The sequence below is a fragment of the Rana temporaria genome, chromosome 6 (genome assembly GCF_905171775.1).
Source record: "Rana temporaria chromosome 6, aRanTem1.1, whole genome shotgun sequence".
NCBI classification, from domain to species: domain Eukaryota; kingdom Metazoa; phylum Chordata; class Amphibia; order Anura; family Ranidae; genus Rana; species Rana temporaria.
This window is the reverse complement of record NC_053494.1, coordinates 144,055,843-144,082,990: the sequence shown is the minus strand read 5'-3', so window position 1 is coordinate 144,082,990 and position 27,148 is coordinate 144,055,843. Positions and strand designations below refer to the sequence as shown.

Genomic DNA, 27,148 nt, shown 5'->3' with positions numbered 1-27,148 from the left:
TCGCTCCCCGGAGCTGAAGAACGGGGAGAGCCGTGTGTAAACACGGCTTCCCCGTGCTTCACTGTGTCGGCGCATTGATCGCGTCATCCCCTTTATAGGGAAGACACGATCGATGACGTCATTCCTACAGCCACACCCCCCTACACTAGTAAACACACACAAAGTAAACCCTAACTCCTACAGCGCCCCCTGTGGTTAACTCCCAAAATGCAATTTAAATACATTTTTTGCTGTGAAAATGACAATTGTCCCAAAAATGTGTCAAAATTGTCCGAAGTGTCCTCCATAATGTCGCAGTCACGAAAAAAATCGCTGATCGCCGCCATTAGTAGTAAAAAAAATAAAAATGCAAAAAAACTATCCCCTATTTTGTAAACGCTATAAATTTTGCGCAAACCAACTGATAAACGATTATTGCGATTTTTTTTTTTTTTACCAAAAATAGGTATAAGAATACGTATCGGCCTAAACTGAGAAAAAACAATTTTTTATATATGTTTTTGGGGGATATTTATTACAGCAAAAAGTAAGAAATATTGCATTTTTTTCAAAATTGTCGCTCTATTTTTGTTTATAGCGCAAAAAATAAAAACCGCAGAGGTGATCAAATACCACCAAAAGAAAGCTCTATTTGTGGGGAAAAAAGGACGCCAATTTTGTTTGGGAGCCACGTCGCACGACCGCGCAATTGTCTGTTAAAGCGACGCAGTCCCGAACTGTAAAAACCCCTTGGGTCTTTAGGCAGCAATATGGTCCGGGGCTTAAGTGGTTAAAAAAAAAATTTGAAGCAGTTGGATCAACTAACCAGCCAGAGAGCAAATTCAAAGAGTGGACAGCCTACTTTTAGTTCAGTACAGTTGTCTATACACACATTAAGGGGAATTAATAAAAAGTGCCTGAGACAAGTTCTGTCTTAACTGGTGTTGTTACCCATATCAATCGATCAATCAGCTTCTGTTAATTTTTTCCACACAGCGTAGATAATGAAAATAGAAAAGTCGATTGGCTACACTCCTCTTGAGACATTGTTTGTTTTGGACAATTTTTATTAATTCCTTCTTTTTAGTTTAGTCCTGAAGATGAGGTTTATTGGTACATAAAAAATATGCATTGTGAGCCCGGATTTTTTTTTCTTTTAAAAGCTCTGTTACTATTACATATTTAGGCTTATTAATTATTTTGAACGCTCTTAGCCACTCCACCCCAGAATAGCCAATTCACAGCTGTCCCTTCCTAGCATGTAAAATATATTCCCATAAGTACCCTCTCTTACACCATTTAAAAAGTATACCATTTCAAAACAATTGCTTCTATTAGAAACTAATGGCGCTTACATAAACTGCTGAAAATGACTTATAATTTCCACTTCTCTTGCAGAAAACAAAATGGATTTATGTCAAGATGCATCACTCAAATCAAGCACCACCGAAGGAGAATGCAATAAAAAACAGATAAAGATGTGGTTTAGCCCTCGTAGAGGGAAGGCAAGGTATGTCTTAGAAAGAGAAGTCAATCAACAGATTCCTTTAAAACATGAACAGATTCCAGAATTGGAAACATACGAGTTTGTGTCATCTTCACCTACTATGGAGCCCACGAAAAAGAAAGAGAAAAATAATTCAAAACGAAGAAAATCCAAAAAGAAGATACTAGAAGATATCAACCAAGAATGGGGAGTTGGCACACAAACTCAGAACAGTGACGATGGCAAGGAAAGTAATGTTTCAAATAATATTAGATCTGTCTCATTTTGCAATTCTCCTGTAGTTTTAACATCTCCTAGTGAACAAGAAAATGGCCAAAAATGTGATTCACCAATAAGAAATAATCGGACTAGAAATGAGACCAGCTTTAAAGAACATGCAGAAACGGAATCTAAAAATACTGAAAACCTGCCCGAGGTCACTCTGTTGGAGTCCCAATGTTCTGTGCCAGTTTCTAACAATATTGTATTTAAGTCTCTATCTGAGCAAGGCTGTGACGCTAAAGATGGCGAGGTAGATGAAAGCAATCAACATGGGGATAAGAATGGAGTTGATGATTTTGAAGACAAAGCCAGTAATAAAAAAGTTTTACGAAGTGCAAGGCAAAAAAATGTAACTTCAAAAAGAGAAACTAAGGTCTTAAAACGTAAAGAACGCACATCTCCTTCTCCAGTTTCCAGTATCTCAAAACGTTCAAGAAAAGAGCCTCAGAAGCCAGGAGGCAGTTGTAAGTCTGAGAAGATAGAAATAAGTGATCCAAACCCGGAACAACCAAAATTGCTTTCCAAGCCTTCCACACCCTCTTCTAAAAACAAAGATGGAAGAAGAACAAGCCAAACTAGCACCAGTATCCAGATGTCTCCAAATAACCTTTCAGTTTCTAAGAAAAACATCAGGGGAGAGACATTGCTTCATGTTGCTTCCATAAAGGTAATAATTGGACAGCGGTATAGGATGACATATTTTTTATTTTTTTCTCAGCATTTTATATTTTTTTTGATTATAATAATAATTATTATTATTATTTTCTATCTTGTATCATTGCCAGCTTTATACAACAAAAGATCTTTGCTTGCAAGTCCGTCTTTAAATCAACCATATTTAAGCTAGAGCTTCTGTCGGTCAAAAACACTTGTCTAGCAACTAGTTTGGAGTACTTTAAGGGGAACTAAAGTTCTGCTATTACTCACTGTGATCAGACAGGCTCTTTATTGCAGAAGAGACATGCAATGTCCCTTCTTCAATAAAATACACCTACTTGCCTGCTCTCAAGTAAACTGAGCTGCGCATGCAAAGCACAGCTGCTGGCGCCAGCCCAATTCCTGTGTGCCAGGATGACTGACTTTTGTCGGATGGCCGGGGATCATTGTAGAAAAGGCACATAAAGCCCCCCTTAGTTCCGCTTCATGTAAACTTTATAATTATATATCTCTATCTCCTACACTAAAACATTGAAAGAAAACCTTAAAGCCCAAATCCATTGTTAAATTTTTTTTTAAAGTCAGTGCTTTTGAAATTATACAAATATAAAAAAGCAGCTATTACTACAATACTAGCCTGTACTTTAAAGTGGTAGTAAACGATTGGCTACTTTTTTTTTTTTTTTTTTTTAAACCTGCAAGGCACTAGGGTTGATTTACCAAAGGCAAATAAAAGTGTGCCCTTTAAAAAGTGTGATTGCACTCTGAAAGAACAGTTGCTCCAGAGCATGTAAATGAGCATGAGCTCTGCTAACTTCCATCATCCAATCACATGCAAGCAAAAATGCTGTTTTTTTTTTTTTTTTACCTTGCACATGATTGGGTATTCTTTGCAAAGTGAAGCTTCACCTCATTTAAGCTCTGGAGCAACTTCTTTTGCAGAGTGCAACTGTTTATTTGCCTTTTGTAGCTCAACTCAATGTCATAATGTGCTAGTATGTATACTAGCTGAAGGTACTTCAATCTTCACCCGGTATTACGTCCAGGTTTGCGGACTCCGCCTTTGTTAGTGGCCGGAGCCGCGATTACGATGCACAGGAGCCACCGTTTACAACACGGGACTCTAAAGGAACAGTAGGGATATGCCGTTACGTCAAAGTGCATGCGCCAGTGACATTCCCGGAAAAACCGTAAGCAAATATCTCCTAAATAGTGCACGTTTAGGAGATATTTACAGTACCTAAAGGTAAGCCTTATTCTAGACTTACCTATAGGTAATAATCATGCATGGGAGCTTACTCCCACTTTAAGGTTTCAACGTTGGGTTGTTTATAGCGGACAATAAGCCTTCTGCTGTCAGGAAATATGCAGGCTGAATACAAAGCTTTAACTTGTAACTAACGGTATCCATTTGGTATTATATTGCTGGCAACTCTGAAAAATCTGCGTAAATTGCAGCCCTTTAAAAAAAAAATTATAATACTTTTTGCTGGCATTTGTGAAAGGTAACACTTGAAGGGTTCCGATCATTCTGATGCTTAAAGTTTTTTTAATTTTAGAGCAGCCACAAGTATATGGTTACTTGCGTGTACGAGTAAATTAAATGTAGGCATTTTGACTTCTGAAGTGACTGAAATTGCCACTCAATATCGCTAGCGCACTGATAAACATACATTATAAACTTTTGCATATTTTAGGCATACTTATTCTCTGTCCAGCTCTGACATATCACCAGTCAAGCACTGCAAGATGGAAAAGCTGCCTGGTGCTTGACAGGCTGAGTAGCTAAATATAAAGTATGTAAACCCATGTAAATGCAGTTATGTATTTGCCTTTGAGTTGCTCAGCAAGGATGCTGATTTCACTATTCTGACAGATAACCAGACGACGAAAAAATCTATAGATTTATTTGTGAACTATCATTAATATGGAACAGCAGGCAAGCCAAAATGTGAAGGTAATCTCTTGAAGTAGTTTCAGGTAAACCATAAAATACCTCTCAATGTGCATACGTTTTCCTGTAACCCCCAGTGTATTGCTATATTTTGCATACACAACTCTTTCAAGCAATCCTAATACCCCATAGATGAGCATCTTTTAGATGGTGAATAATGCTATGGGTTAAAACAAAATCTCCACTGAAGTTTTTATTGCCGAGCTTTAAAGCTGCAGTTATTCCCAGCTGTCAGAGCTAAAATTCTTTTATGTGCAGCAATCGTTACCACGTTTTATGACCGTTCTTGGATGCTTATTAGTTCCATTTTTGGCGTCTGATTTGAGTTAATTTAATCTTTTGGAAGGCAATGGGAGCTGTGCTTGATTATCGTGCATTTTCCAGGAAATGCTCCATTGGTAAGAAAATTGGTTTGGAACTCGTCTTGGTCTCCAGGAGAATACTAAAAAAAAAATGTAAGCTGCCGCAATTAAGCTATCTGCAAGTATTGTGTGACTGACAATAACTGTGCAAGAAAGATGAATGAAAGTTGATAACCTGGCCCACAAGAATGTGTTTTTTTCCAGAGTACGATTTCCCTTCTGATTTCCACAATCTGACATTTCCTTCATAATCATCTTGTCATCACTGTTGAAAGAGAGGGGAAAAAACAAGGCCCTTTTAATAATAATAACCAAATATCACAGTTATAGTTTGTATTGGGAGCAATTGGCAAAAAATAAGTGGGTTGCCATAGTGCATAGACCGGTTCTTGGGACATTCAGCTTCTTCAATAGTGGCATTATCATCCCTGTGTTTTCCATACAAAAGTTTACCAAGTCACCTTTTGTAAACTAATGGTATGAGGCCTACGCACAGCGTAGATGTGTACATATGTGACTGCTAAACTTACTCCTGTAAATGGCGTCTATGCAAAGTAGATCTGACTCTTTTCCATGCTATTAATTTCTCATAAACCGGTACTCTTCTTCACATTGTTTTTGTGCTTTCTGTCAACCCGATACCTATTCCTGACTTCATAGTGCACCCAATGATAATTTTCCACACAGTCCTCGCCTTTGGGAAATCTATTTAGGACAGGTAGATTGGGGGGGGGGGGGTGCACTCTAAAGCAAACCTTTTTTAATTTATCCTTGTTATGTACAGTTGCTCAGATTCTCTTTTTTGGCCCTATCTGGCACAGACCAGTTGGAAGCAATTTTCCATAGTGCAAACAGTTTACACAGCACTTTACAAAATAAATGAAGACCGCACAGATGCAATACATTTTAGTACAAGAGGCTTTGGGGGGCCCCGATTTATGAGAGCTTACAATCTAAATGACTATTAGTAGATCTAATCAAGATTGTACAGCCAAATTGTACAATTGGTCTGCTTTAGGTAACCGCCTTCAGAGATGAGGCTCAGGTAAGAATTTGGGGGGCTGAGAAGGAAACGGACAATAGGTTTTTTACCTTAATGCAAGGAATACATCAAGGTAAAAAAAAACTTCAGCCTTTATAACCAATCTAAAGGAGATCTGTCATGCTTACTCAATATTTAGTGCATGGATATTATCAAAGTTATATTCTAACGCAATATGTTCTTTGTCAGTGGCTCTGAAGATATTTAAGCCTTTAAAGCAGGGGTGGGCAATTATTTTTTCGATGGGGCCACATGAGAAACTAAAAATATTTTGGAGGGCCGGGCCAAAAGGCTAAACTCAATACTGCATAAAATCAATTGTATTTCTTTATAAAAAGCAGTAAATATCATTGTTGGAAAACTGGTACGAGTACTTGTTATAGACATGGCACAGGAGGGGGACAGAGGCTGGGGACATGACACAGGAGGGGGACAGAGGCTGGGGACATGACACAGGAGGGGGACAGAGGCTGGGGACATGGCACAGGAGGGGGACAGAGGCTGGGGACATGGCACAGGAGGGGGACAGAGGCTGGGGACATGGCACAGGAGGGGGACAGAGGCTGGGGACATGGCACAGGAGGGGGACAGAGGCTGGGGACATGGCACAGGAGGGGGACAGAGGCTGGGGACATGGCACAGGAGGGGGACAGAGGCTGGGGACATGGCACAGGAGGGGGACATAGGCAGGGGACATGACACAGGAGGGGGACAGAGGCTGGGGACATGGCACAGGAGGGGGACAGAGGCTGGGGACATGGCACAGGAGGGGGACAGAGGCTGGGGACATGGCACAGGAGGGGGACAGAGGCTGGGGACATGGCACAGGAGGGGGACAGAGGCTGGGGACATGGCACAGGAGGGGGACAGAGGCTGGGGACATGGCACAGGAGGGGGACAGAGGCTGGGGACATGGCACAGGAGGGGGACAGAGGCTGGGGACATGGCACAGGAGGGGGACAGAAGCTGGGGACATGGCACACGAGGGGGACAGAGGCTGGGGACATGGCACAGGAGGGGGACAGAGGCTGGGGACATGGCACAGGAGGGGGACAGAGGCTGGGGACATGGCACAGGAGGGGGACAGAGGCTGGGGACATGGCACAGGAGGGGGACAGAGGCTGGGGACATGACACAGGAGGGGGACAGAGGCTGGGGACATGACACAGGAGGGGGACAGACGCTGGGGACATGACACAGGAGGGGGACAGACGCTGGGCACATGACACAGGAGGGGGACAGACGCTGGGCACATGACACAGGAGGGGGACAGACGCTGGGCACATGACACAGGAGGGGGACAGACGCTGGGGACATGACACAGGAGGGGGACAGACGCAGGAGGGGGACAGACGCTGGGGACATGACAAAGGAGGGGGACAGACGCTGGGGACATGACAAAGGAGGGGGACAGACGCTGGGGACATGACACAGGAGGGGGACAGACGCTGGGGACATGACACAGGAGGGGGACAGACGCTGGGGACATGACACAGGAGGGGGACAGACGCTGGGGACATGACACAGGAGGGGGACAGACGCTGGGGACATGACACAGGAGGGGGACAGACGCTGGGGACATGACACAGGAGGGGGACAGACGCTGGGGACATGACACAGGAGGGGGACAGACGCTGGGTACATGACACAGGAGGGGGACAGACGCTGGGGACATGACACAGGAGGGGGACAGACGCTGGGGACATGACACAGGAGGGGGACAGACGCTGGGGACATGGCACAGGAGGGGGACAGACGCTGGGGACATGGCACAGGAGGGGGACAGACGCTGGGGACATGAGACAGGAGGGGGACAGAGGCTGGGGACAGGCAGCCACTGTTTAATCAATAACAATTGATTAAACAGCGGCTGCATGTGATGGCACAGTGGCTGCGTGTGATGGCACAGTGGTTGCGTTTGATGGGCACAGTGGCGACAATTGATGGCACAGTGGCTGCGTGTGATGGGCACAGTGGCAACAATTGATGGCACAGTGACTGCGTGTGTTGGCACAGTGGCTGCATGTGATGGCACAGTGGCTGCATGTGATGGGCACAGTGGCTGCGTGTGATGGGCACAGTGGCTGCGTGTGATGGGCACAGTGGCTGCGTGTGATGGGCACAGTGGCTGCGTGTGATGGGCACAGTGGCTGCGTGTGATGGGCAGAGTGGCTGCGTGTGATTGGCACAGTGGCTGCGTGTGATTGGCACAGTGGCTGCGTGTGATTGGCACAGTGGCTGCGTGTGATTGGCACAGTGGCTGCGTGTGATTGGCACAGTGGCTGTGTTTGGGAACAGTGGCAACAATTGATTGCACAGTGGCTGCGTGTGATTGGCACAGTGGCTGCGTGTGATTGGCACAGTGGCTGCGTGTGATTGGCACAGTGGCTGCGTGTGATTGGCACAGTGGCTGCGTGTGATTGGCACAGTGGCTGCGTGTGATTGGCACAGTGGCGACAATTTATGGTGGCACAGTGGCTGCGTGTGTTGGCACAAGTGGCTGCATGTGTTGGCACAAGTGGCTGCATGTGTTGGCACAAGTGGCTGCGTGTGATGGGCACAGTGACCCCTCCCGGCCCTGCCTACTGTTATCACCGCGGCGGAGAACATTACAGACAACGTTCGTTTGAACAGCTGTTTTCCCCGCTGCGCATAGACACTCCCCCTTGGATGGATCTGTCCAGGGGAGGGCTGGCAGCCTTAGGCCTGGGGGGCAAGTCTAGTCAAGTGGCCCACTGAACCAGCTCACCATCCATCTGCTCCACATTGCCCGCAGAGAGAGAGAGACTTCTCCACATTGCCCACATTTCCGGAATTTCCCTAAACAGAGAGAAACCGTTTCACATTGCCGGAACAGAGAGAAAAATCGATCCACATTGCCGTTTCTCTCTGGAAGCAATGTTGCGCAGTCTCTCTCTCTGTGCGGTCAATGTGAAGTGGTCCCTCTCTCTGTGTGGGTAGTGCAGTGCATGTGCAGGCACAGGCCTATGCACTGGCCCCCCAGGACCAGATTAAAGGCATTGTGGGCCTGGTGCGGCAGTGGAGCAGATTTAGGAGCGGCATGGATATGATGCAAGTAATGTTCTATCCCAGCTTTCCTCTTACTGGCCACTCTCCTGCGTTTCCAGGAGCCTGTGCTGGCTTGTGCCCAGACTTGGTTGTAGCCACACAGGTGTAATGCTAGGCCTGGCATTTGATTTACCAAGCTTTCGTAAGAGAAATGTGTCAGTGTGTGCTGTGCTCTGAGGTGAACGTTTCCCAGCCATCAGAATACAGTGATCACTGCCGGCAGCTATAGCAGCCAGCAGTGATCGACAAAAAGAAAAAAGGACAGGCTGGTTGTACTGCAGTCAGCAAGCAAAAAAAATTCAGAAAAAAACATCAAATGCAGCCACTGTTGCCCATCAAACGCAGCCACGGTACCCCATTAAACGCAGCCACTGTTGCCCATTAAACGCAGCCACTGTGCCCCATCAAACGCAGCCACTATGCCCCATCAAACGCAGCCACTGTGCCCCATCAAACGCAGCCACTGTGCCCCATCAAACGCAGCCACTGTGCCCCATCAAACGCAGCCACTGTGCCCCATCAAACGCAGCCCCTGTGCCCCATCAAACGCAGCCCCTGTGCCCCATCAAACGCAGCCCCTGTGCCCCGTCAGACGCAGCCCCTGTGACCCGTCAGACGCAGCCCCTGTGACCCGTCAGACGCAGCCCCTGTGACCCGTCAGACGCAGCCCCTGTGACCCGTCAGACGCAGCCCCTGTGACCCATCAGACGCAGCCCCTGTGACCCATCAGACGCAGCCCCTGTGACCCATCAGACGCAGCCCCTGTGACCCATCAGACGCAGCCCCTGTGACCCATCAGACGCAGCCCCTGTGACCCATCAGACGCAGCCCCTGTGACCCATCAAATGCAGCCCCTGTGACCCATCAAATGCAGCCACTGTGACCCATCAAATGCAGCCACTGTGACCCATCAAATGCAGCCACTGTGACCCATCAAATGCAGCCACTGTGACCCATCAAATGCAGCCACTGTGACCCATCAAATGCAGCCACTGTGCCCCATCAAATGCAGCCACTGTACCCATAAAACGCAGCCACTGTACCCTGTGCCCCATCAAATGCAGCCACTGTGCCCCATCATATGCAGCCACTGTGCCCCATCAAATGCAGCCACTGTGCCCCATCAAATGCAGCCACTGTGCCCCATCAAATGCAGCCACTGTGCCCCATCAAATGCAGCCACTGTGCCCCATCAAATGCAGCCGCTGTGCCCCATCAAACGCAGCCGCTGTGCCCCATCAAATGCAGCCACTGTTCCCTGTGCCCCATCAAATGCAGCCACTGTGCCCCATCAAATGCAGCCACTGTACCCATCAAACGCAGCCACTGTACCCCATCAAATGCAGCCACTATGCCCCATCAAATGCAGCCACTGTTCCCTGTGCAACATCAAATGCAGCCACTGTACCCATCAAACGCAGCCACTGTGCCCCATCAAATGACACCCCCTCCGGACACGGACACCTAAATAGGGGCTGGGCACGGCGGCCATGGATAGATTCATGCAAGGCAGGAATCTATCAATTTTACATATAGGGGGTGGCATGATAGAGGGGGCAGCGCCTGTGCACCCTTAATAGACAGGCCACCACTGCACTGATGTGCTGGCGGTTTTCCATAGCCGCAGTACCTCAGACTTCTTTTAAGTTGTGCGTTTTTGCTGCATTTTCTGGAATTGCACCAAAGATGAAGCATGCAGGACTTTATGTGCACTTTCAGAACATGTAGCAAAAAGGTACAACCTAATAGAAGTCTAACGGGACCGGGGGTAACATGCAGCAAGACAGTGCCAGTACACCAGCATTGCGACCAAACTGCAGCGTACGTGTGTGTGAACCCACATCAAAAAACATAGGAGGGCAAGAAACTGTCACAGGCTGCAGTGCTCGTAATAACAGGCTGATGGTAATATGCAGAGGGGGGGGGGAGAGAGCAGGAAGGGAGGGAGGAGAGGCTCAGTCACTTGTCACTTACTTGGTGGCAATGGACAGTCCCAGGAGGCTCACTTCTTTTTTTTTTTTTTAAGCCTGTGTATGTCGAGCAGAGCAGCAGACTGCTCTGTTTTAACTTTCCCTCCCACATATCCTCTTCAGACAACACGGGCTGCCAGTGTGGGTGGGGAAAGAGCAAGCAGATCCACCCACCCCCTGATAGAGCTTCGTGTGGAGGAGGGAGGGGAGGGGCTGGGCTGAACTCAGACACACAGAGACTGTGTCAGGCTGTCAGCCCAGAACAGAGCCCATCGCTGCTGCAGTACTAAATCCGGCCGTGTCTTCCCCCCGAGCTGCCGCTCTCAGCCAGCTCAGCGGCCCTTGTACAGAACATTAGAGCGGCCCGGGGGGAAGATGCATGCCTGTCACCCAGGCCAGTCCGCCCCTGGATCTGTCCAATCGCGAGCAAGGGGGAGTGTCTATGTGACTCCCCCTTGCTCGCGATTTGACAGATCCGTCCAAGGGGGAGTGTCTATGCGCGGCGGGGAAAACAGCTGTTCAAACGAACGCTGTCTGTAATGTTCCCCGCCTCGGTGATTAACGTGGCGGCGGCGGCGATTGCGGCGGCGGCGGGGGGGGGGCGGATTAAAAGGTCCGCCGGGCCGTATACGGCCCGCGGGCTGTAGTTTGCCCAGGTCTGCTTTAAAGCAATGAGGTTTATTTACTAAAGCTAGAGAGGGCACAATTAGTCACAATTCTGCAGAGAAACCTATCCAATTTTGCCCTCTAGCTTTAGTAAATAAACCCCAATATGTCAGCTAGTAAATTAGGCTTTTTCAGAAGCAGTGGTTGCATTCTACAGATAACCTCCCACATTTATCTCATTCAGACATGGTAGTCCTTATGGATATACTGTTGATGACATTGTTTTTGGTCAGATTATGTGTTTAATTAGCCAAGCTCTATAATGTGTAGGACCAAATGTCATTCTTATTTAGTTCTAATAGTTCTTTATTAAGATTTTATGAGCAAAAATATGCAAAAGGACAAGATGTATGTCACAGTGATGGAGTCAACAATTAACAAGACAGTGACTTATATATTCTCGCAGGTAGATGAATGATTTAACAACATTAATACCTGTAAGGACACACAATTATCATATCCTAGTGGCGAAGATATTTGTATGTCTTGTCGGGGAGAAGAGTATGAAGGATAAAAAAATGGATGATTAGGGTGCTGGTATTTAAGGAGTGAGGTCGTAAAAGGGTGGGGGAGAAGAAACCAATCAATGGTGGCGTACATGAAATACTAATTAACAATAGGCCAACAAAGGGTAAACAACCAGAACAATACAGGACATAAAGATTTACGTTGGTGCTTTGAATGTGCAGTTTAGATGGGATACCCAAACTGACTAGAGAGACATGAATTTCTGGTAGATTAAATTAAGGCCATATTTTTTTCCATTTTCACATTAATTGTTGATGACCATAATGCCTCGTACACACAATCAGAAAATCATACAAAAAATACAGCTTTCAAAGTAATCGTATAATAATCTGATTGTTGGTACACAGCTTTCGAAGTAATCGTATTATAATCTGATTGTTAGTACACAGCTTTCATCCGAAACTATCCCAAGGGACAAACGCAAAACTTTTGCTCGCAAGATACCAGATCGTAAGATCTTCTTTTAATCAGTACAGTTTTCGTTCTAAAATACAATACAATACAAATACATTACATCACTTCCGATTTTTTATTCTATTGTACGGGAATTTTAAGTATCCTAATCGTTTTCGATATGGAGACCGGCATGCAAAACACTGACAACTATTTTTCCAATAATCTCATTGTGTACTAGGCTTGAGTGTATCTGTTATGCTAGGTTGTGTATTAGAGTTCCACAGCCTAGTGATATTAAGTTTTGCGGCTAAGGGTGGGTGGATGGTATAATTTCTAGGTTTAAGGGGCAGTCTGCCTACATGTAAAAGTGCTGGGGCGGGGTCAGGGACTGTGTAAGTAAGGAGATTAGTGAGAAGATCCAATTCCAATAATTTCATTCTTATTTAGCTAGGTAACTTGTGCACTTACTTCAGCCACTAAGACTTCAGTTGGCAGAACAACGAAGAGGTTACTGGCCATACGGGTGCAAATCTCTCCTCGAGATGAGGGATAGTGTGGTACCTGCCATCAGATCAGATGCATGTGTGGTTCCCACCTTCCTTCCCAGAAGAGAGAAAGATTGGCCAGGTCACAAGTGATTTTCCAGTAACTTTTCTATTTCTTTTAATGTCTACAAGTATTGTCAACATTGGCGGATGTCATTTATACCTCCTGAGGGGGACCCCAACTGATATCAACCTGATGTTTACCTGAACATTGCATTGAACAGTTGGACTGTGCTATTTATTGTTGGCCTTATACAAAAAGCCTGATCGAATGAATGTGTTATAAAATGAGGAAAGGCACACTAAAGTGTTCAAGAGAATTTTGCCAATTTTTTTTTTTAATTATGTATTCCAATGCTTATTCTTTGTGCATAAAATGTATATATTTAGTGCATGCTCTGTGTATGCTACTTCTTGGTTCTTCTGATTTCTTTTAACACCTAAAACTCGCAGACTTACTGTTTCTGCTGTAGAATCTGACATAAAGCACAAAACACAAGACCAAATGTTATTATAGAGCAGAGTCCACCCTCGAGATACCTGCATCAAACATTTTGGAGACCGGCTAGACGAGCCTTAGGACTGAAATCTGCTAGAAAGAAATGTTCTTTTCATTGCACCATATTCATTACATCTGTAAAGTGCCACAGCCTATGACTCTGCAGTTAGATGATATTTGTTCTCTGGCAGTTGTACAGCAACACCACTTTGATTTCTAATCATAATAAAGACTGCGCCTCTTGGTGGTTGCAGTAATATTTTTAATACAATACTAAAGAGCAGCTGTCTTTTGCTAGAAGTAATAATAAGGAAAATGCGGAGCCTGGCTTCCTGACACATTATCGCACATCCATCGCATAAACCTATTCTGTCATTTTTTTTGTTGCTGCTTTTTAACTGAATATTCATAAGACTTCTATGTGACACCACATACCGTTCTAGAATTCAAAGGACTGCTTTTCATAATCTTACACAGGGAGACCTGAAGGGAGTGGAGGAGCTTCTCAAGAATGGAGCCAACCCCAATGTGAAAGACAATGCTGGCTGGACACCTTTGGTAATTTGTTTTATCTTTTTAAACCCTAAATCAAATAATAAATGTTTGAGTGACAATTGAAGAGTTATTTTTGGATGCATTTGGTGGATACCTGTTAGTTGTTTGACTTTTATAACACTTGCACAGGTCAACTGCAGGGTAGTTTCTGCATATCACTAAAACAGGCAATTGTGTCCTCATTCATAAACAGGTTTATTTAGACAGAATGGCCCGGATTCACATACATCGGCGCATATTTCTGCCGGCGTAGCGCATCTTATATGCGCTACGCCGACGTAACACAGAGAGGCAAGCACAGTGTTCACAAAGCACTTGCTCCCAACGTTGCGCCGGCGTAACGTAAAATCGTAGGCGTAAGCCGGCCTAATTCAATGTAGGTGGAAGTGGGCGTGATCCATTTAAATGAAGCGTGACCCCATGCAAATGATGGGCCGAACGAACGGCGCATGCGCCGTCCCGTGGAAGTATCCCAGTGCGCATGCTCAGAATCACGTTGAATATACTCCCTAAGATACGACGGCTCAATGCCTACGACGTGAACGTAACCTACGCCCAGCCCTATTCACGTACTACTACGTAAACGACGTAAAATACGACGGCTGTTCCCTGGTCCATACCTTTTGCATGAGTTGCGCCTCATACATGGGGAATAACTATACGCCGGACGTAAGCCTTACGCAAACCACGTATATTATGCGCCGGGCGCAACTACGTTCGTGAATCGCCGTATCTCCCTCATTTGCATATTTGCAATGAGGCGGCCAGCGTAAAAATGCGCCCAAGATACGCCGGCGTAGGAAAGTTACGTCGGTCGAAGGAAGCCTATTTTCAGGCGTATCTAGTTCTATGGGCACGGCGCATAGATACGACGGCGCACATTTACACTTACGCGGCGTATCTCGTCTGTGCTGGTGATGTAGCCTTCCCAGGATGCATATGTGAGCCCAGGGCTATGTTACCAATGCCTTACTAAACCAGGAAGTGGACAAACGGTACTGAATGTCCTCGTTTGGGTGCTGCTTGTCGTCTTGAACTGACAATGTTGCAGTGGACTTTCAAGAACGTACTGTATGTTGGGCAAAGGCTGCAGAATTTGTTCTTATTAACAACAGTAGAATATTGTAAATGTATCTCTCTCATGCATGTCATTTGATCGGTAAACGCATCAAGTAAAATAGGTGTATTTTGTAGCTTCTATCATCTAAAATGTATGGCTCGCTTTTTTTTTTATTTTTTTTTATTTTTATTTTTTTATTCCCTGGAGTTTTATCAGACAGATCTGCTGACTGGAGGACCTGATCTTCATTCTTTCTGCTGCTGTTATCACACTCACGTTCTGGCTGAAGCAGCATACAGTTGTCAGTCTCTGCCCTTAGGACTTGGAGATGAAAAACTTGAAATCTTAAGTAGAAGTAATAAGAATTGTGTTACTTATATATGAGCTATATGTTAAGAATTATTTTCCTATCTGTCTAAGCAATAGAAACGTTACAAGCTCAACAAATATTAAAAAATTTCCCTTATGTGGAGAATGGCAAGGTTTGTTTCCCACCTGATTATTAAAGCGGGAGTTCACCCGAATTTTTTTTTTTAACATTAGATTGAGGCTCATTTTGTCAAGGGGAATCGGGTGTTTTTTTTTTAAATCGAAGCAGTACTTACCGTTTTAGAGATAGATCTTCTCCGCTGCTTCCGGGTATGGTCTTCGGGACTGGGCGTTCCTATTTGATTGACAGGCTTCCGACGGTCGCATACATCACGTCACGAGTAGCTGAAAGAAGCCGAACGTCGGTGCGGCTCTATACGGCGCCTGCGCACCGACGTTCGGCTACTTTCGGAAAATCGTGACGCGATGTATGGGACCGTCGGAAGCCTGTCAATCAAATAGGAACGCCCAGTCCCGCAGCCCATACCCGGAAGCGGCGGAGAAGATCGCTCTCTAAAACGGTAAGTACTGCTTCGATTTAAAAAAAAAACACCCGATTCCCCTTGACAAAATGAGCCTTAATCTAATGTTAAAAATCACGTTTTTGGGTGAACCTCCACTTTAAGTGTATAAGACTATGGTTGGTAGACCTATTTACATTGCTGGCACAGCTGTGTAAGGCCAGGTTCTTCATAGGACATACTAGGGAGAGCAAAGCACTTGTCCACTAATGACTTCTCTAAGGTGACGTACAAAGGAATCCATTTAAAGGAAACCTCTACAGAGGGAAAATATGTACATGCTATTGGTTACCTCTTATTCTTAGAATGCTGATGGCCTTTCATAGTGATCATTATGCTACAATAGTCTGCGGTCAGTCAGTCAAAAGCATGCAAAGCAGAGGTTCTGAGTGTTGTATGCTTGTTATGGGCCTGTGACTTGGAAAGTATAGACAAACAAGCAGCTAGCATTTTCAGGAAGAACGCTGCAATGGAGGAGCCATGTAATACAACTTCGTTATATATGTAGGTCTGATGTTTAGTGCTTAAATTATAGCAGTGAGGGAGGGAAAAGTTTGCAAACTTATATGTGATCGCACTAATTGGCATTGGAGCAAATGATTTGTCTTCTGCATCTGTGATTCGTTCACCCTCTGGGAATTACTTTTCTTTTCTTTTCTTAAACTTCTTTCTTTAAAGTGATTATAAAACGTTAAATTTTTTCATTAAAATAATAAACATGTTATACTTTCTGTGTGCAGCCCTAATCCTCTTCTTCTGGGGTCCCCTGCCATAGCTCCTTCCTACCACGTACCCCCATAGAAAGTCACTTCCTATGGTGACACTCGCCCAGGCTCAATCCCAAGCCGCTAAGGCTATTTGTGTCTATTGAGACAACACAGCCCTAGCCACTGCTCTCGGCTTACAGGTTTTGACTGACAGCAGGAGCAAATGGCTCCCTCTGCTCTGTCAAGCCTGTGAAACCGGGCAGAAGAGCTGCTGTAGGCGTGCAGATTGCTGGATCAGGCTCAGGTGAGTATTTGGGGGGGGGGCAGGTTGGAGCTACTGTTAAAGGGTCTTTTCTTTTAGCTTAATGCAGAGAATTCATTATGGTAAAACCACTTTAAAGCGGATGTTCCGCCCAAAAAAATATTAAAAGCCAGCAGCTACAAATACTGCAGCTGCTGACTTTTAATATTAGGACACTTACCTGTCCTGGAGTCCAGCGGCGTCCGCAGCAGAGGACGAGCGATCGCTCGTCACCCTGCTGCTCCCCCCTCCATCCACGCTGAGGGAACCAGGAAGTGAAGCGCTCCGGCTTCACTGCCCGGTTCCCTACGGCGCATGCGCGAGTCGCGCTGCGCCTGCTGATTGGCTCCCGCTGTGTGCTGGGAGCCGAGTGTTCCCAGCACACAACGGAGGGGGGGGCGACGGGATGTGACGCAATGGCCCGTCTTTTGCCCGTGAATGCCGGGCCGGAAGTGGGTGCAAATACCTGTCTTTAGACAGGTCTGCACCCCCCTCCCCCCTGAAAGGTGTCAAATGTGACACCGGAGGGGGGGGAGGGTGCCGATCAGCGCGACTTCACTTTAGGGTGGAGAACCGCTTTAATGTGAATTCCAAGAATTTAGCTCCTTTGTAAAAAGTGAAGGCACTAAGACTTAAAGCGGGGGTTCACCCAAAAAAAAAATTCTAACATTACATTGAGCCGAGTTGTGATAATGACATTATGCTGACCTTTTTAATTGTATTGCCGTACATACCGTTTTATCTCTATTTTCACAGCGGCTTCCGGGTATGTAATCTGCGGGACTGGGCGTTCCTATTCACATGCTAATTGATTGACATGCTTCCGACTGGCGCATACAGCGTGTCACGAGTTGCCGGAAAAAGCCAAACGTCGGTGCGCAGTATAGAGCCGACTCGCAGTCCAGGTTCTTTCGGCAACTCGTGACGCGCTGTATGCGCCAGTCGGAAGCATGTCAATCAATTAGCATGTGAATGGGAACTCCCAGTCCCGCAGATTACATACCCGGAAGCCACGGTGAAAATAGAGATAAAACGGAATGTACTGCAATAAAATTAAAAAGGTCAGCATAATGTCATTATCAGAACTCGGCTCAATGTAATGTTAGAATTTTTTTTTGGGTGAACCCCCGCTTTAAGTCCAAGGAGTTGAATGACATCTCCTGGACTTATCACTAATATTTATATCTGACAGGTTTATAGTACTCCCAGGAGACAGCTATCACTGTATTTCTGGGAAATCGATGCTGATCCTTCTGATGTCTGCATCTTGAAAAGTAGGTATTGCAGCTGTTATACCTCTTCCCTCCCCTCCTCCTCCTGCCCAATGACAGAAGCCTTAGTATTTTGTGAACACTTTCACAAAATACCAAGGCTTCTGTGAATGGGCAGCGGAGGGGGCGGGCAAAACTGCTGTGTGTGCTTCTCTCTTTTCAAATCTTGGAGTGTCTCTCCAGCAGAGCAATAAACCTGTCTGATGTAAATAATAGAGAGAAGTCCAGGAGATGCCATTCACCTGCTTGTACTTAACTCATAGTGTGCCTTCACTTTTTACAAAGTGGCTGAATTCCAGGGAATTCAGCTTTAAGACAATGATGTTTATAATGCTGGTCATACACCTGACAAAACTGATTGCGCTACCATAAAAAAAATTTTCCTTTCAGATTATTTTGCTCAAAAGTGGTTGTTGGATACAAGAAGCAACATTTCCTTGCGGTTAACACTGAAACTTTTAATATAAATGATTGTTTATTCTAAATATAGTATATATAATCTTCTACAGTATATAAGGGATGAAACAAATCCTGCTCTCCAAGGAGACTAAATTTGTTGCTGAATTTTATGTTTACCCTTTATGTAATCTGCAGATTTATCATTTTTGTTTGCTTTACGTTGATGAATAAGGTCCGTTGCGAGAATGTTTGATACAAACTTGTTTTAGTTTTACATTGATTTTGTTATTTTCTTCTGACCTAACTGCTATGTTCATGTGTATTTTTTTTTTGTTCTTTGTGTTGCTAGCATGAAGCTTGTAATCATGGACACTCAGATGTGGTAGAACTATTGATGCAGTACCAAGCTCTAGTGAATACCACTGGCTACCAGAATGACACTCCTTTACATGATGCTGCAAAAAATGGCCATGTAGCCATTGTCCGACTATTGCTGAGCCACGGAGCATCCCCAGATGCAGTGTAAGTGCAAATTTGTGTATGTGTGTAAATTTTCATATCTATAGTTACCCTGAAATCATTTTCATTGCGAGGGCGGGGAGCAAGGGGTCTTTAAGGCAACTCTGTGTTGCATCACTTGTGAGGAATTTTTGTTTAACTAAAGATACCTGCTTATTATATATCTGAATTATACCACTGTGCAATTATATAGGGAGAAATGTTTTTTTGATGTGTCAGAGCCGTGAAAGCATTCTTAATTGTTCTGTACTTTTACTGTACCGTTGAATGAGAAATTGATTTAATCATTAGTTTCTTGCCATAATTGCCTCTTGAAAAGCAAGGCTTGTCTCTGTAGCAAAGTGATGAGGAAAAACGACATTCAAAATTATACCTCGAAAAGCCAGAAAAACTAATTAGTTCAGCGTCAGACTGTAGGGACTACATTGTTTGTTGTGAGTGTTATTTTAAAGGGTCAACCTGCCCACCTGTAACTGAAATATCATTTTTGAAGTGTTGTTATCTGAAATGTCCCCTGACTTCTTGTATCTCTTTAAATACATTAGCACCAAGATTTCACAACACTGCCCTCTCTCACCTTAAAGTGGTTGTAAACCCTTTACATCCACTTTATTCTACAGGTAAACCTATATTAAGGCTTACCTGTAGCTACCCAAGATATCTCCTAAACCTGAACGGTTTAGGAGATATCCCCATGTCCCCTGCATGTACCGATGTCATCGGCTCATGCGCACTGGGGCAAACTGAAGCAATGGCACCTATGTGCCGTTGCTACAGACCGTGTGCCATTACCGGCGGCTCCCGCGTCATTGCGGCTCCGGCCAATCACAGCGCCAGAGCCGCAATACCCGGAAGTAAGCCCTGAGAGAGATGACAGTGGCCGGAAGGGGAGACGAGGATCGCTGCAGGGGCTTCGATCTGAGGTAAGTAATACATACTGAGCTGGTATTTTATGCATACTAGCTCATTATGCTAATTTTTTGGGGGTTTACAACCACTTTAAGCCCATTACACACGAACCGAATATCGTCCAAAATCCGCCTGTACAGTGGAAACCTGCCATCATTAGGCCCGTGTGCACACAGCTCCTTGCCATACAGAAGCCGACTTCACGACTGGCTTCTGCAGAACAAGCATGCTGGAAAACCAGCAGCTGATCGGCATCAGATCGGCACTTGCAGTAAATGGCCTCAAGCGCTGTCCGGTGTGTTCTGGCGGGAACACAAAAGCAGAGAGATCGCTGTGCTAACATTGCATAGTTAGTACAGTGAGATACTCGTTTTTTTTTCTCGTTCAGCTCGCTGGGCTGAACGAAAAAATAAAACTTACAACGTGTGTGCCAGGCATTAAGCTGGCAATACACTAGCAGAATTTCATTAAAAAATTATTATTTTAGGAGGGTTTGTTTTGAATTCTTAATTGTTAGTGGGGTGAAATCGACATTTGTGACTACAATGATGAGAAATTCAAATAAAGCAGGATGCAAAAATTTTCACAAAACTGCAACAGTGTATGTGGTTTTCCTTCACGACATGACATTTAATACAAAATAAAATGATAAGGCTATAACAATTTTCATATGAATTTTCATATGAATGTGCAATGTCTAGCAGTAACTCTTCTTGCTGAGCCGCGTGAGATGCTGGACAGCTCTCAGGTTGCTTGATTGCTTAGACAACCTTGCCTTTTGTCTTGTTTCTTTTGAGCCTTAAACTCTTTGCTCCTCCCATTAACTTCCTGATTTATGCCATCCCTTTGCACTTCCTGTTTGCCGGATTATTGTGCTCTCTCCAGCCAATATCTCGCTCTTATCACTCCTTCTGCCATCGATATTGTGTGTTCATTCACAGAGTGTGACTCAGCCCCACCCCTGCTCTTGTAATGTGATTGACAGCAACAGGAGCCAATGAGGAGAGAGAGACCTGGGAGAGCTGCTTCTCATGCACATCACTTGATTGAGATGGGGCTCAGGTAAGTAAAAGGGGGGGTTGCACCCAGAAGATTTTTTTACAATAATGCATATTGTGCATTAAAGTAAAAAAACAAGCTTTTTAGCTCTTAGAACCACATGAAATTAGGCAATCAATCGGCTGGAGCAACAGGTATAACAACAAACAGAAATGACGCTTAGTGCTCTTAATTGAGACAAGTATACACTATAGAGCAAGGGTCTTCAAACTTTTAAAACAAAGGGCCACATTATAGGAGGGCTGGATTGTGGCCAGCAGGGGCAGAAAATGTCACGGGCCCAGCATCAGTGAGAATAAATATGGCCTCAGGGTTGGAGGTCTATAGTAGGAGGAGTATTACTCCTATTAGTAGGAGGAATGGTATCTCATCATTGGTATCTGTGTAAGATGGTGTCCCATTGTTGGTGTCAGTGGGAGGAATAGTGCCTCATATCAGTGGAAGGAATTGTGTCCCAAGGGCCAGATTAAGGCTAGCAAAGGACCACACCTGGCCCTCGGGCCGCAGTTTGGAGACCCCTGCTATAGAGGAATATGCTTTGTCCATGTTTCATGTCTGAGGTTTAAAGTGGGAGTAAACTCGCATGTATGATGTTTACCTATAGGAAAGGCTTACCTATGTGAACTGTAAATATCGCTTAAACGTGCACCCATTTATGAGATTTATTTTAGATGCAGACGGTGATGTTAACAGTGCATGTGCTCTGAAGGAACAGCGTCAGGGCCGATCCTAGGCAGGGTGCACCGGTTGCATTGCACCCAGGCGCCTGCAGAGGTGGGGGCGCCGAACATCTAACAGACTCTCTAACAGAAGCCCTCTCTGTGTCCATCACAGAGGCCCCCCTCCAGGTCCCAATAAAGTACTCTGCTTCTCTTCCTGTATTTTGGTTATTGTTAAGAGATCATGTAAGGATCCCAGATTAATGAAGACTTGGCGGGGGAGCATCTCTGTGGTTGAGTCATTGCCATAGAAACATTTGTAAAGGGGAGGAGTTAGTAAAATGACGACGCCCATGTGGGGGCACCAGAAATATTTCTGCACCCTGGTGCCTGTGACCCTAGGATCAGCCCTGAACAGCGTACCTGTGCCGTTCCTTCAGAGCCGTGCCATAAACGGCGACTCCCACATGCATGCGCAGGAGTTACATCATCACCGGCTTCGCCATGCATATTGCTGAAGAAGACTGGGTGAAGATGGAAATGACTTCAGCAGTAACAGGGTGCTGCTAAAGGGCTTTGTTTTCAGGCAAGTCTGTCATAAATGTGCTAGTATGCGATGCATACTAAACTGCCTGGGGCCCAATGTTGTTTTTTTTTGTTTTTTCTTAAGAGGTTTACTACCATTATAGACATAATCTGAAAGTGCTGTCGGTGCCCTCACCGGGAAAATCACCCACTAAAAAAAAAAAGAAACTGGCAGGGTTTTAACAAACACAAGAATATCTTGACGTCTTGGTCAGGCAAAGTAGATAAAACATTTTATATTTAATGTCTTCAAAATGGTTATTCGCTTCTAAAAGAGTTTCTCATTAAAACACTGCAAGTGTATCAGCTAATTATTAATGAAAAATGTTACTCCCATTCAGATTCACTGCAGACAACAGCTTTTACTTCAGAGCGGAAACAGGTTGAACTCTGCAACAAAGTTTGCTAAAATCCTTGCAATGTGCATGGATCACGCATTGAAGATTACCTTGTTGAGAAAAAAACAGTTACTCTATAAAAATAAGTAGAAAAAAAAAATCACCAGAAATTGGCTTCTGGAGTATAATGGCCAACCTTTCAACCATATAAAATGGTTAATAATGAAAAAGTCTTGCGAGCAACTAATGATTGTAGAAATGATCTAATATCTCAGCCAGCAACTGGTAAAACACTCCCAATATATGTGTGATATAGTGTTGAATAAATAAACGGCTGCGCAATTTGCAATCCAAATGTGAAATCAAAATTAGATAAACAATGTCATCAACATTATTACAAATCTTCCTTCACCTGTACAGTGAACTACCGGTAATTAATCCACAAAAACATGATTTTCAGTGACATATTCCTTAAACCTCTATTCCAATATGCGATATTAACTATATAATTATGGATCAAAGTCCAATGTATCTTCTGTGCAAAGTTATAACGTGATAATCTTTTCATTCACAAAGTAAAACTTGCTCCCCAATTGATGTGACCTCACAACTAAATTTAGCCAGAAAAAGCGATTTAGTCTTCCAGGACTATAAGATGTATTATCCCCTTTCGGTTTCTCTGTATGTGTCTCCAAATGGCAGTGATCGATGCATGTAAAAGATAAAAGGATCCACATAGTGCTTAAACTATTTAAAACTATGAACTTTATTAACCACTTAAGGACCATCTTACGTCGTCAGAATGGCACGGACAGGCATAGGTACGTACAGGTACGTCCCCTTTAAGATGCCGCTGTGTGGTCGCGCGCCGCCTTCTCCGTGAGCCTGACTGCGGTTCCCACAGACTCGATTGCCGCAGGGATACCCGCGATCATCTTGCGGAGAGATAGAGCGGGGAGATGCTTATGTCAACAAGCATCTCTCCGCTCTGCCTAGTGACAGTGGCAGTGATCACCGCTTCCTGTAATCGGAAGCGGTGATCACTGTCTTGTCACACACAGCCCATCCCCCGTACAGTTAGAAGCACTCATCAGGGCACACTTAACCCCTACAGCGCAACCTAGTGGTTAACCCCTTCGCTGCCAGTGTAATTTTTACAGTAATCAGTGCATTTTTATAGCACTGATCGCTGTAAAAATGACTGGTCCCGAAAATGTGTCAAAAATGTCCGATGTGTCCGCCATAATGTCGCAGTCATGATAAACGCTGATCGCCGCTATTACTAGTAAATTTTTTTTTATAAAAATGCCATAAAACTATCCCCTATTTTGTAGACGCTATAACTTTTGCGTTACGTATCAGCCTAAATTGAGGGAAAAAAACATTTTTTTATATATTTTTGGGGGGATATTTATTATAGCTAAAAGTTTAAAATATTGAATTTTTTTTTAAAATTGTCGCTCTATTTTTGTTTATAGCGCAAAACTAAAAACCACAGAGGTGATCAAATACCAAAAGAAAGCTCCATTTGTGGGGAAAAAACGCGCAATTTTCAGTTTAAGCGACGCAGTGCCGAATTGCAGAAAGTGCTCTGGTCTTTGACCAGCGAAATGGTCCGGAGCTGAAGTGGTTAAAATAAATATATTGCACTTGCATGATCAAGGTGCTCCAGTGCACCAGCTATGTACAGCGTTTAAAAAAATCCACAACTCTGTGACAACAGCTCCGTACTTTAATAATGGATATCTCAGCGTCTTGTTCCAACATGTGCCGTCTTGTTGGAACAAGACACTGATAACATTCATTGTTAAAGTTCTTTAGTAAAACCAATCAGCACACATTTAACCCCTTTGATCAACCTAGATGTTAACCCCTTCCAAGTCAGTACAGTGACGGTGTATAGTATTGGCACTGATCACTGTATTTGTCAGTGGCAGTAAGTCGGTTTCCTCTGTCAGTTAGTGTCAGATTTCTGGCTGCGCTATCACAGTCCCATTATAAGTCACTGATCACTGCCATTAGTAGTATAAAAAAGAAAAAATTACTATGTATAATGTAGTTTGTAGACACCATAGCTTTACACAAAACAATTGATATACATACAAAATGCTTGTTGGCCAAAATCTATGAAGAAATTTAGATTAACCACTTGGGATCCGCCTGCCGTCAATTGACGGCTACAGTGCGGATCCCAATCGCCAAACTGCCGTCAATTGACGTCCGCCCCTTAGGGCGGTCCCCGCGCGCGCTCCAGAGCGCGCTGCGGGGAAAATCTGTGTTGGCCGTGTTCCTTGGACACAGCCAATTACAGATCGCCGCGAACGGCCAATCAGAGTGGCCGTTCGCGAGGCGATCTGTGCGGCCAATGAGAGAGGATCTCATATGTAAACATATGAGATCATCTCTCATTGCCGTTTTACACAGAGACAGCGGTGCTGTCTCCTGGAGAGGAGACCGATCTGTGTCTCTTGTACATAGAGACACAGATTGGTCACCCCCCCAGTCACCCCCCCCTCCACCTACAGTTAGAACACTAAGCAGGGATACATTTAACCCCTTCCTCACCCCCTAGTGTTAACCCCTTCAATGCCAGTCACATTTATACTGTAATTAGTGCATATTTATAGCACTGATCGCAGTATAAATGTGAATGGCGCCAAAAATGTGTCCGATGTGTCCGCCATAACGTCGCAGTCCCATTAAAAATCGCAGATCGCCGCCATTTCTAGTAAAAAAAAATAATTAAAAAAAAATAATTCTGTCCCCTATTTTGTAAGCGCTATAACTTTTGCGCAAACCAGTCGCTTATTGCGATTTTTTTTTTTTTTTTTTTACCAAAAATATGTAGAAGAATACGTATCGGCCTAAACTGAGAAAAAAAAAATGTTTGTTTTTTTTTTAAATTGGGATATTTATTATAGCAAGAAGTAAAAAATATTGTATTTTTTTCAAAATTGTCTCACTTTTTTGTTTATAGCGCAAAAAATAAAAACCGCACAGGCGATCAAATACCACCAAAAGAAAGCTCTACTTGTGGGGAAAAAAGGACGTTAATTTTGTTTGGGAGCCACGTCGCACGACCGCGCAATTGTTAGTTAAAGCGATGCAGTGCCGAAAGCTGAAATTTCACCTGGGCAGGAGGGGGGTATATGTGCCCAGTAAGCAAGTGGTTAAACAAAAATAAAAAATTCTATTGGATATGTTTTATAGCGGAAAGTAAAACATGTTTATTTTTTTACATTTTATATAATAAATAACCCAGTGGTGACCAAATGCCAAGAAGAGAGCTCAATTTGTGTGAAAAAAGTTATATAAATTACACTTTGGTACAGTGTTGCATGACCGCAGAATTACCAGTTAAAGTAACGCAGTGCTAAATGGCAAAAAAAATGGCCTTCCGGAGCTGAAGTGGCTTAAGAAATTTTGTTTTAAAACATTTAGCAAATATTGTATGGCAGCCGATATCTTTTGGGACATTTTTCAATTGCATTCCCTGTGCGCTACAAATTCATGGGAACACTCTTATCACAATCAGTAGCTAATAAAAAACGGTCCTAAACTGAGGATGCCATTGCTGAACTCTTTCGAAAATCCTAGCTGCGGCGCTATTATGATGATCCTCTCAATACGTTGTTAGTCTATAATCCTAAACACGTGCATTTCATCAGTCAGGGTGAAGTCCGATGTTTGATCTGCATAGTTGTTCTGGGTCAGAGACTGGCAGAATGAAAAGTCAGCTGTGGCAGCTTTCATGTTTATTTTAGGACATATTACTTTTAATCAGAATTGACTGGGTGCATCACACAGCTAATCTGCACATTAGTTAACCCCAGAAATAAATGGAGAAACCACGTCTTACCCTATATATAATGCATGGAATTAGTTGTCCTACAAAATCGGCTGCTTAGGTATTCAGCTGGTGTGCAGTTACTTGGCTGCTGCAGACTCCACTGCAGTGTGACTGTGGGAAGCATTAGTGAGCGTTTTTCTTTCTCTGTTTGGCTGTATCTTATTGGTGAGACAGCTACCCCCCCCCCTTCTTTTTCTAAATATGTATATCTGGTAACAGCCAGTGTAGATTTGCCCCCCCCCCCCCTGTATTTTTCCCAAGCTTTGAGATGATGGGTGGAAAAAGTCGTGGAGGGAAATGGAGCAAACCTCATATGATATGGACCATGTACCCCATCTGATTAATTTGTGATTGCTGCCTGTGAATTTATTGTGTTTTCTACTTTGAATAGTATCTATTCCACACATTACATGGTGCATGACAAGTGGGAACCATATGTCACACTATGTGGGCTTACGTTATTGAAAAAGAGTGTGGACTCATTTGATTAATCAGTAGAAAACCTGTAGGGAGATGCATTTAGAGGTATAGGGAAACATAGATGCTAAATTGCTTTCCTATTTTTATTCTTTCTGCAAAAGGTAAGACCGTTTAAAATTATTATATTCCCT

At 44.2% G+C, this 27,148-nt stretch overlaps 1 protein-coding gene across 2 annotated transcripts in view; it reads left to right on the top strand.

The window, feature by feature from the left end:
• The window catches only part of BARD1 (BRCA1 associated RING domain 1), a 120,838-nt gene that overhangs the window by 50,915 nt on the left and 42,775 nt on the right, over positions 1-27,148 (top strand). For both annotated transcript variants that reach the window (XM_040357482.1, XM_040357481.1), the window contains exons 4-6: positions 1,378-2,414; positions 13,913-13,993; positions 18,968-19,140. In XM_040357482.1, coding sequence (XP_040213416.1) covers positions 1,378-2,414; positions 13,913-13,993; positions 18,968-19,140 — 1,291 coding nt within the window. The remainder of the gene's footprint in view (positions 1-1,377; positions 2,415-13,912; positions 13,994-18,967; positions 19,141-27,148) is intronic.